This window comes from Triticum aestivum, chromosome 1D (genome assembly GCF_018294505.1).
Source record: "Triticum aestivum cultivar Chinese Spring chromosome 1D, IWGSC CS RefSeq v2.1, whole genome shotgun sequence".
Lineage (NCBI taxonomy): Eukaryota > Viridiplantae > Streptophyta > Magnoliopsida > Poales > Poaceae > Triticum > Triticum aestivum.
This window is the reverse complement of record NC_057796.1, coordinates 471,849,122-471,860,920: the sequence shown is the minus strand read 5'-3', so window position 1 is coordinate 471,860,920 and position 11,799 is coordinate 471,849,122. Positions and strand designations below refer to the sequence as shown.

At 49.2% G+C, this 11,799-nt stretch overlaps 1 protein-coding gene across 1 annotated transcript; it reads right to left on the bottom strand.

Annotated features, from left to right (window-relative positions):
- Nucleotides 1-6,901: 6,901 nt before the first annotated feature.
- Nucleotides 6,902-11,799, bottom strand: LOC123183095 (auxin response factor 15; the record flags this gene model as incomplete). Its single annotated transcript, XM_044595826.1, is given in 11 exon segments — nt 6,902-7,260; nt 7,336-8,168; nt 8,261-8,420; nt 9,119-9,191; nt 9,279-9,398; nt 9,925-10,089; nt 10,167-10,257; nt 10,513-10,597; nt 10,710-10,895; nt 11,011-11,067; nt 11,203-11,799. Coding segments are annotated over 11 exon segments (2,208 nt in total). The 3' UTR covers nt 6,902-7,203.

Genomic DNA, 11,799 nt, shown 5'->3' with positions numbered 1-11,799 from the left:
AGCTCCGGTGCCACCGAGCTACCGCATTGTAACGCGGGTCAGACACGTTTAGTGGTGTCATGGGTCTTGGTGATCGATGAGTTGTTCGGCTTGATGAGGCCGCCTTGTACTTCGGCCGCTAGGGCCGCGGTACGCTCCTCCATGCGGAGGGAGCGCTCCGTATTCCCATTTACTGTGATGACGCCACGAGGTCCAGGCATTTTGAGCTTCAGATAAGCATAGTGCAGGACTGCATTAAAGCGGGCGAAAGCAGATCGTCTAAGCAGTGCATGATAACCACTGTGAAAAGGGACAATGTCGAAGATCAATTCTTCGCTTCGGAAGTTCTCTCGAGAGCCGAATACTACTTCCAGTGTTAAGGAGCCCGTGCAGCGGGCCTCCACACCGAGTATTACTCCTTTAAAGGTAGTGTTGCTAGGCTTGACTCTTGACGGGTCGATACCCATCTTACGGACAGTATCCTTGTAGATCAAGTTGAGGCTGCTGCCGCCGTCCATAAGGACTCTGGTAAGATGGTATACATCGATGATAGGATCGAGTACTAGGGCCGCCGAACCTCCGTGATGGATACTAGTTGGGTGCGATCAAAGGTGATCAGATAAGCCGACCATGGGTTGAATTTTGGGGTGACAGGCTCTACGGTGTAGACGTCCCTTAATGCGCGTTTGCGCTCCCTCTTGGGGATGTGGGTGACAAAGATCATGTTCACCGTTTTCACCTCGGGGGAAACTGTTTCTTTCCCCCAGTGTTCGGCGGGCGAGGCTCATCATCGTGCTTGCTTTGAGGTCCTTTCCCCTTATGTTCGGCATTTAATTTACCGGCCTGTTTAAAAACCCATCAGTTTCTGTTGGTGTGGTTGGCAGGCTTGTCAGGGGTGCCATGAATCTAGCAAGGTCATGTGGTCGCCCAGAGCCGCTGCTTCCTTGCCTCTATGACGAGGGGGCGCAGGCTGGTGTTCGGCATAATTAGCCATTTTGTCCCGTCCATGTGGTGGTCGGTCCGATTAATCAGCCTGATTGTATTTTGATGGTATTGGCTCAAAGGCCTCATCGTCGAATTGTGGCAGTAGCCTGCGTTTGGGGTAACTCTTTGTTTGGCGCTCAAAGCCGTATCCTTCTTCGGCGGCTAGGACCTTAGTCCATATGTTGTTGAGCGTATCCTGTTCGGCTTTAATCTGCTGCTGTTTCATTTTCAGGCTCCGTGCCATGGCGATGAGCCATCGCTTGAAGCTTTCTTGTTCGAGGGGTTCCTATGGGACGATGAAATCTTCGTCACCGAGGTTAACATCCTCTTCGGAGACAGGTAAGTAGTTACTATCTTCCGAATCCTCGTGATCGGCAAGTTCATCGTGGTTGAATTGACCATCTTCCCTCTCATCCTGCTCGAACGCAGGCTCAACGGGGTGGTCGTGGTCTTCGGCATTGTCCGGAGAGTCATTATCTTCAGTGCCGGTATTGCTTTCCCTTCCTCGATGCGATCGTGAGCGGCGCCGCTGACGCCGGCGTTTTGGTGGTTCATCGACGGGCTTATCCTCATCTGGATCTTGAGTGCCATCGTCGTCCTTCTTCTCAGGCGTGTCCACCATGTATACATCGTAAGCAGACATGGCCGTCCAACGCCCAGTGATGGGCGGGTTTTGACTTGGTTCGGCTTCGACATCATCGTCCATGCCATCAATGTCTTCGGATGCGTAGTCTAGCATGTCTGTTAGATCCTCGATGGTGGCTATTAAGTGGGTGGTAGGTGGGAAGTAAAATTCCGTTCTTTGAGCCCCCAGTTCAAGCTGGGAATAGTTCGAAGGTGACACTTCCGTAATGGCGAGGGTATTAAGTCCAGCGTTATGTTTAAGAGCGAGAGCTGGACGGGCGTCTAAGGATCTACGGAGCTAGGCTCGGCGATAACCACTTGATCAAGCCCGAAGGACGCAGACCTCGAGAGTTTGGAGTTTTTGTCCAGAGGCGAGTCCGGCTCCCCGATGACGGGGGGAGTCCCGTTTGACTCTGAGTCCGCCGAAGGCGTGGTCGCATCTGGGTCTCTGGCTAGAAGCTCCGTGATGGAAGAGAGTCCGGCGGGGTTCATCCTCCCGTCTTCGGACGAAGTGGTTCGCCCCGGATCTAAGGCGAAGGCGGGCATGAATGTCGACCCCCTAACGGGATCTGATGGTAGATCCGAAGGGCCTCCTTCGTGCGGGTGGGGAGCGGCGGCCGAGGCCACGAACCCCTTGAAGATCAGGTCTCCTCGGATATCGGCGATGTAGTTCAGGCTTCTAAACCTGATCCGGTGACCAGGGACGTAGCTGTCGACCTGCTCAAGGTGACCGGTTGAGTTGGCGTGTAGCACGAAGCCGCCAAACACAAAGATTTGACCGGGGAGAAAAGTCTCCTTGGAAATAGCGTTGTTGTCGATAATGAGGTGAGCTGTCGATTCTTCTATCGACAACACAATGGAACTCTCAACGATAGCACGAATGACGGTGTCAAAACCGGCAGATCTCGGGTAGGGGGGCCCAAGCTGTGTGTCTAAGGATCGATGGTAACAAGGGACAATAGGGACACGATGTTTACCCAGGTTCGGGCCCTCTTAAAGGAGATAAAACCCTACGTCCTGCTTGATTGTATTCGGTGTGTATAAGGGTTACAAGAGTTGATCTACCTCGAGATCGTAATGGCCAAACCCTAGTTGTCTAGCCTATCAATCTTCCCCCTTTCTACGGACCCAACCCTCCGGTTTATATATGCACCGGAGGGACCTAGGGTTGTACAGAGTCGGTTTGCAGAGGAAGGAAATAGTACATACGGACACCAAACTTGCCGTCCACGCACATAGGAGTCCTACCCGGACACGGGGGATAATCTTCTGCTTTGTCTTCACGGCCCATCAATCCGGCCCATATCGAATAGATCGGACACCCGAGGACCCCCTAATCCAGGACTCCCTCAGCCCTCTCAACTAAACTCTAGAAAATCAACAAGAATTATTGGCTAGCGAGATAGATCGGGCAAAAATGGAGCTTTGAGCAACAATGGAGCTTAGGAGGGAAAAAGGTAAGTCCTCTTGATGAACAAGACTCACTTATATAGTGAGGGTGGGATCTAACCGTTATGCCCCTTCAGCCCGTGAACAAGTGGTAGTACCGCTTGGGTGAGCGGTACTTCCGCTGGCACGGTAGTTTCAGCCGTAACGTGCATCTGAGCAACTCAAGGAGGCGGTAGTGCCGCCGGAGCGGTACTACCACTCCCACCAGTGGTACTACTGCTAGGTGTTACGTATGCAGGTAAAACCGCGGTAGTAGAGTTGGGTAGCGCGGTACTACCGCCCACAATTGCTGCTCTACTTCCGCTCGAAGGAATATGTAATACGGAGAGCAAAAGCTAAGCGGTACTCCATGCGAAAGAAGATGCCGGTAGTACCACCCAAGTGGTACTACCGCTCTGACGGAGCGGTACTTCCGCTTAGCACTTGCGCCTACGGTGAGGACAGCGGTAGTGGGGCAGTAGATCGAGTCGCAGAACCGCCAGAGCAGTACTACCGCTCTCTACAACGCCCTACTTCCGCTGCAAACACACAGAGCAAATATAAGCAGAGGTGCCAGTAGCACTGAAGTTCGGCAGTACCGCTGGAGTGGTACTACCTCTTAGGTGCCTCTAGCAAGCACAAGCAAAGGATGACAAAGCTCCAAGTGCCGGAAAGGAAAGTGGGGTGCAAAGTGACCGCGTACGTGTTGGTTCCACCCTAGCCTTTGCAAAAGCGGACCCCCTCTCGATAGTACGGATTTCCTACGACTTAAATCCACCATAGAGAAATCGTCGGAAAATAACCGTCCTCTCTCTTAAACACTGAGGGAAAATAAACCGTCGCGTGCCATCTGATAATCTCTGAAAGCTAAATGCACATGGTTAGTGCGCAAAGCGCATTGTCATCAATCACCAATGCAAAACCACTAAGGGAGAAATATTCCCTAACGCCCAACCTTCTGCAGCATTGACCTCAAATATTGAAAGATGTCCTTCTGAGACACCACCTACCCATCAAGGCTACCTTCTCTTCCTCGTGCCTAGTGGTACTGAAATCACACCTCATGTACTCGGTTTTAGTTCTACCAAGTTTAAAACCTTTGACTCTAAAGTTTGTCTCCATAGCTCTAACTTTCTATTAACCTCCATCCGACTATCATCGATTAGCACCACATCATCCATAAAGAGCATACACCACGAGATATCTTCTTGCCTATCCCTTCTGACCTCATATATCACCAAGGCAAAAAGATAAGGGCTCAAAGTTGACCCCTGGTGCATTCCTATTTTAATCGGAAAGTCATCGTCATTACTTGTTCGAACACTTGTCACAATATTATCGTACATGTTCTTGATGAGAATAGTGAAATACTTTGGGATTCTTTGTTTTTAAGGCTCACAACATGACATTCTGCGGCATCTTACCGTAAGACTTCTCCAAGTCAATGGACACGATAGGTAGGTCCTTCTTTTGCTCCTTGTATCTCTCCATAAGTTGTCGTACAAAAAAGATGGCTTCCATGGTCGACCTCCCACGCATGAAACCAAATTAATTTTTGGTCATCCTTGTCATTCTTCTTAAGCGATGCTCAATGCCTCTCTCACATACCTTCATTGTATGGCTCATCAGCTTAATCCCATGGTAATTAGTATAACTTTGTACATCCCCCTTGTTCTTGAAGATTGATATTAATATACTCCGTCTTCATTCTTCTGGCATCTTCTTTGCCCAAAAAAATAAGGTTGAAAAGCTTAGTTAGGGCATCTCCAACGTTGACCCACAAATGGACACGGATAATGTCCTGATGTAGTCCGCGGACATGATGCGGGAGGGATACATCCAGTGCTATTCAAAAAGTAATCAGGTTAGGAGGAGAGAAAGTTGGTGGGGACCATGCATGTGTGGGATATTGTGGTGTGGTGTCCGATTGGGAGGAGAGAGGAGAGGGAGACCATGCATATGAAGGGGGGAAAGGAGGACCACGCGGAGGCTTTGTATTGGTCAATTGCATGTCCAGACTCCCGCAAAGCTCCCACGTTTGTCTCAGATTGGCCGAAAAAGGACATCCGGGCTACTTCGCAAACCGATGGGGTCCACGTTAGATGACAAAAGTTGACACAAATGGTCCGGACACCACAATCCAGACATATACTGGAGCTTTGACGTTGTTCTTTGGAGATGCCATTAGCCATACTATCGCTATGTCTCCGAGGCCTCTCCACGCCTCAATAAGGATAAATTCAGGTTCCATCATCTTGCCCCATTTCATCATTTTTGAAGCCTCTTTGACCACAGACTCCTACAATCGCCGCTTAAAACGCCTACTGGGATCCTCAAAGGAGTCGCCCAGTTCAATGATAGAGCTCACATTCTCCCCATTGAACAACTTGTCGAAGTACTATCGCCATCTATGCTTAATATCCTCACCCTTCACCGGGAGCTTGTCTGCTTTGTCCTAGACGCATTTGACTTGGTCGACATCCCTCGTCTTTCTCTCTCGGATCTTGGCCATCTTATAGGTGTCCCTTTCGCCCTCCTTTCTATCTAACCACTAGTAGAGGTCCTCATGATCCCAACTCACAGCTCATTTGCAGCCTTTTTTCCACATTGTACTTCTTCATGTTCTCTGCACTCCTATCCAGGTAAAGGCATCTCAAACAATCTTTCTTCTTCTTAATAGTCTTCTGGACGCCATGTTCCACGACCAGGTATCTTTAGCTTCACTTCTACTTTCCATGGACACTCCGAACTCCTGTGAGGGCCACCTTACGTCATTATCTTCATCCACATATTGTCTACATCTCACCTCCTTCCTCCCAAGGGCCCTCCTTAATGACCCTCTCCTTGAACGCCTGAGCTACCTCCCCCTTAATTTTCCACCACTTTGTTCTAGTGACTTTGGAACGCTTATCCCGCTGGACACGAAACCGAAATCGAAAGTCAGCCACAAGCTTATGCTGAGGGACAACACTTTTCCCAGGTATCACCTTACAATCTAGGCAAGCACGTCTGTCTTCTCTTCTCAAGATGATGAAATTGAATTGGCTATACTGTTGACAACTACTAAATGTCACTGGATGTGATCCTCCCTTTTTAAAGAGGGTGTTTGCTACGATCATGTCGTAGGCCAGAGCAAATCTTAAGACATCTTCGCATTCTTGATTCCTGATGCCATAACCAAAGCACCCATGCACCCTTTTAAAACCTATGTTAGATGTACCCACATGACTATTGAGGTCTCCTATGAAGAGCTTCTCGTCAATAGGTACACTGCTAACCATGTCCTTTAGGCTTTCCTAGAAATCCCTAACGGTGTTCTCCTTTTCTCGAATACCCATATTGGTGTTCTCAATGTGGCCTACTGACGGGGCATACGCGCTGATAACATTGTGAGAACTAGTCCCCGACTACCAACTTGACCAGAATAATCCGTCCAAGAGCTGTAATGCAATGAGTAATTCGATGACATGTTGACATGCTTCAACCATAACCAAACGGATACGTACCAAAAAGATTACTATGTGTAGATCGGGCCGAGTGATCGTGGTGAACTAGGGTATATTTTGATTGTGGCTAAAAGCTTACCTATGAATAGTTTGGCTATCACCAAAAACTTGTCTTTGTTTGGATCATACACAAGGCATGCCAATGATCCTTTAGCTAGATACAAATTGACAAATACTCCGGCCGTTCCATGTTACATATCAAGTGTCGCTAATTTAGTACGACAATTTTGTACATCAGCAACACTTAATATGGAACAGAGGGAGTATTGCAAGACTAACTTGGCCAGTCTGGTCCGAAATCATAGCACTATGCCATCACCGGCCAACCACATCCTCATATGGCCAAACACAAGAACTGGTAAAACTGGGAGAGAAAGACAGGAGCAAAGCACGCCATGGGAATTGCGCTATAGCAGAACCGGCTAAATGGCCTCCCACAGCATACATATTAATCATATAGGGAAGTTTCAGCAGCCAAAAGTCAAGCTGATGATATGGCCAACTAAGTTCTAGGTCACAGAATAACAACAACTCCACCGGTTATCATACAACTACTAAAAGATACACAAGGTTCGACTGGAAATGGTCAGAGCAGACGCTTCTCTGCTTTCAAATCAAGAATCACCAACAGATGACGATGATCGACTCGCGAATCCAGCCCGCCCCCTAGATCAGAGCTTCTTCATATCCATTGTTGGACGTCGATCGCCCTGCCGACAACAGGCCTCTGCTCATGAACCTGCACAGAACATTCAGTTAGCAGCCAGTTTTACTTTACCTATGAAGACTTGCGGACAACAGTAGAAGCACTTACAGTGGCACAACTGTTGCCGAGGGATTTCGGCACTTGCTGCTTCAAGGGTTGCGTTGGAGATGGATAGTTGGCACCACCATCATCGCAACCCATCTCATCCCTTGCCCGAACCTTTTCAGCCAGAGAAATGCCAAATATCTTGCAACTGTTGGTAGGTGCAACACCCTTGTTCTCAACTGCAACACGGCTATCAATCACTTCTGAACCAAGATGAGGCCGGAGCGACAATGTTTGCTCTCCCCTTCCAATGCCTTCAGCGGAGACAAACCTAGCATACGGATCATCGACGTTCTTATCCAAGTGCCCATGCCCAAACTCGAATCGAGAGACCTTTGGATCAGCCTGCTGAAACATCAGCACAGAAGGTGGTGATAACGATGGCTGAGACGGTAGAACTGGTGCTGGTGGCCCGAAACCGAATGCATGCTGTTGTTGAGCGCGCCATTTATCCAACAGACCAGATGCATAAGGACCATCTTGTTGTTGAAAGCCGCCATTTCTCATGCGCGCATCAACCAGACTTCCTCGGTACGGACGGAAAACTTCTTGACCTTGCAAGACCTTTTGGAATCTCTGAGACTCCCCAAAGCCAGAGCAATGGTAGGGAATTCCAAGTGGTGTTCTCACACCATGGCTTGGGACTCCCCCTAGGACATTGTTACTCACATTGTTAGAGCAACCTCGTTCATCGATGTACTGCAAGTTTCTTGCTTCACATGGCTGTGAAGTAGCAACAGCAGTACCATCATGAGTTCTATAACCCAATAATTCTTGACCTTGCAAGACCTTGCGGAGTTGTGCAGACTCAGCAAAATCAGGGCGACCACCTCCATCTATTAAAAGGAAGAAAAGGATAGTTTCAGGTTAGATACAGCAAAAGAAATATTTGGTTGACAGTTATTTTAAACTACAATAAGAGACATACGTGGAACTGTGAATTCCGGATTAGCATGGGGAAGGTATGGCTTCATCCGCTTTGAAGTTGGTGCGGCCAGATGGGATCCTGAAGCTGAACTGGTCAGCTCAATCTCCCAAGGAGATACCCTGTTTGGTCGACGAAATTCACCATCATCATCCCACCTTACCTGTCAAGATGGAGGTAGGTTAATTAAATATAGTTAGAAGCCAGTTTTGTTTAATGCAATGCAAAACACTCTTAGGGATGAAGGCCAGACCATCGAATTGTAAAACAGTATAATTTAATATAAGGCCAGACCATCACAGAGAGTAGAATTCTCCGTGTGAAACAAAGCAGTAAGAGTTTACGGTAAATGAATTACGAATAGAACACTTAAGAGTCTTGCAGAACCATTACTGAACTGCAAAAACGTCTTATATTTTGATACAGAAGTAGTACTAAGTTATTATGACTTCTGAGTTCCTGTTCGTATTGCACTCATTACAGCATAAATTACAATAGGTATCTAGATTCGACCAAATCAATAGGTATTCGATTCATATTCGCATCTGTTACAACTTACAACCTCTGATCAGTCACTATTTTCTATTCAATGAGTTCCTGTTCGTTTAGAGGTGAATCAATATGTCCAGTTGTGCACCGTCAGCATTAAATACATTTATTATTAGCTGTTATCAGAATAATATGGAGGAATTATGGTATGTTTTTGCGCCTAGTGTGTGGTCAAGTTGCAATATTACTAGTTGGTGGTTAGTAAGTTGCAATATTACCTTGACAGTACAAAACAGAAAGGTGTACTGCAAAAGTGCAAGCGCAGCATTTACGGTGAACAACTACTGTGAGAAACATTAAATTACAGCATACCAGCAGGCATTTCCACTTTGAACCACGCCACATAGGGTCTGCATCACCAGTTCCAGTAATTATCCCTGTGTACCTGTAGGATAATCTCACGCATTAGCAACCCAGCTGAATTCAGTTCAGATAATACGAGTTATTGGTAAGACAGTTGCAGCAAACAAACCTTCTTTCAGCAGCATCCTCACTTTCATATCTCATTTTGAACCTCAATCCAACAGAAAATGGTTGGCTAAAGCTTTTGGTGAACTTCCAGTAGGGTACGATGAATTCAGATTGACTTAACCTATCAATTATTTAAGAAACCATAACAAACATCAGAACTACTGTACATTGCATCAAGAAAAAAATGGAGTAGCAGCAAAGTATATCAGTATTTGCAATTCTACCTTAAAATCGATTTTAGCATCACAAAATACGTGATTTTAAAAGACAAAGAACAAAAATACATGAAGGTGAACTAGTACTCAAAACAGCTTCGCAAAAGTAGTTTAGAATCAATTATCGAAGGCAACCCCTCTTAAGTTCAAACCTTGAAATTTCAGCAGGCACTTGAGTAGCCAAGAAAAACATGTAATGCAACATCCTAATGTGTCATTAAAAATAAAAAACATCTAATAACAAATACTGTGTGTCAAAGCATCAGTCCATCACTAAATAGTTCTAGCACAGCGAGAACTTCTATATATATCAGACCTTATGCAAGCACAAGGCGTCCTATTTTTCTAAGAGTATTGCAGTAGTATAATGAAAATTTACCAAGTATCAACTTCTGAAGGCATTAATAAAAGAACAAACACGCTCATCATTACCTGGGGTTATAGAAGATCTGGAACATGCTCTTTGTAGCCACAGCATGAGCAACATTAGCTAGTGTACCAAGATTCGAGCATTGGCTATAAAGCGCCGGAAAAGCAGATCCATTTTTCAGCTGAACCGCGCGGCGTACTCCCAGCCTAAGCTCCCCATCGTCGCCCCTGGAAATTGATGGGAAATGATTAAAATGGACCGGCAACATCTTGAGGTACTTGTATGCATGATCATGTTAGCCTACCGCAGAAACAGTACAGCGTCCCCGGAGACAAGCTTCTTCTTGTTGACAAACGCACTCCATCCGGTGGTTAGAAGGTGCCGGCGCGGCTGGCCTGTATCACATTCAGTTAGATGTGGATGTATCAGCAATCAAGACACCCTTAACTTCTTATGGTTGTCCTTTGCATGCCTCGAAAGTGACCAAACTTCCCGGCAGAAAAGTTGTCTAGCAAATGAATAATGCAGCTAACATTTCTACCAAATGAATGCACTGTACATAACTTGGAATGTGCTACCAAGTGCGCAGCTCATATCTGAGCTACCAAAGCAAGGTAAAATCATCAATGTGTTTTGTTCAGCTGTAGTACCTCGATAGATGTGGCGGAACTTCCACTCGGTGCCGTGCAAATCCTTGGCGACCAGCTCCTGAGACGGCCGCTGCTGGCTGTAGTCCTGCGTTCCCAGAACAGAAGAGTTTTCAGCAGACCGCTCGACTGAGAACGCAGCAGGCGTCCAATGGCAGAAATCGATGGAGAGAGGGGTGTGGCCAGGCCAATGCGCGCACCAGAGGGGGGAAGCAGTCCTCGGCGGCGCGGCGCGGAACGGAGAAGCCGCCGTGGGTGCTGGTGTCAGAGGCGGTGAGCGTCTTGCAGAACATGTGCGGCATCCTCGCGAAGCGCTGCTTGACGGTCTCGCCGTCCTCGCCGCCGCTCCCGTCCTCCGTGGCCTCGCGCATCCGCCGGACCACCTCCTGCAGCAGATCAAGCCCGAGGCTCAGCAAAACGCCGCCACAGAAACTGAACCGAATCGAACGGAGCCGCCATTGTAGGCATGAGAGCACGGGCATGTTGCCGGCACGCACGCACCTCGTTCTCGGGGAGCAGCGAGAGCTGCGCGTACACCTCGTCCGTGGACGCGTCCGCCTGCGAATAAGCGCAAAACGAAGCACAGATTAACCTCAGCGCCATGGTCGCAGGTGACACGGCATACCATCGAACACCCGAGCGGCGAACGCATTGAGGCCCGGAGGCAGCGAACCGGCGCGCGGACGCACTTACGTGGAGCGTGACGTCGACGACGCGGCAGAAGACGTGGGGCGGCACGGCGGCGGGCGACGGCGCGGGCGCGTCGCCGAGGTGGTCGAGGTGGCCCTGCGGGAGGTAGACGACGACGCCGCCCTTGCGCGGCATGGGCGCCACGGGCCCCGCGCAGGCGTGCCACAGCTCGAGGCACACCGCGCTGGGCCTCGGCGGCGTCGCGGCCGCCACGGACGAGCTCGCCTGGCCGTGGCCGGAGTGGGTCTGCGAGTGGGAGTGGGAGTGGGAGTGGGACTGCGACTGGGAGGAGCAGTCCCCGCCGCCACCGCTCCCAGCGAGCAGCAGCTCCGCGGAGGACTCCTCCTCGTCCTCCTCCACGGTGTTGAGGTCGATCCCCGCCATCCGCGGCGAGCAAAAACGCGCGCGCGACGCGAAGCACGAGGCGGCGGGCCGGGAGGGACGGATCGAAGTGACTAGCTCGAGCAGAGACGGGCGGCCGGGGCGGGGAACTGAGGAGAGGCTGTCTGGCTAGGGGCGGCGGAGCGGGGGAGACGGCGCGGCGGGGCGGCGCATGGTGGCAATGGCCATGGACGGGGGGGCTCCGGCTATGCTTGCTAT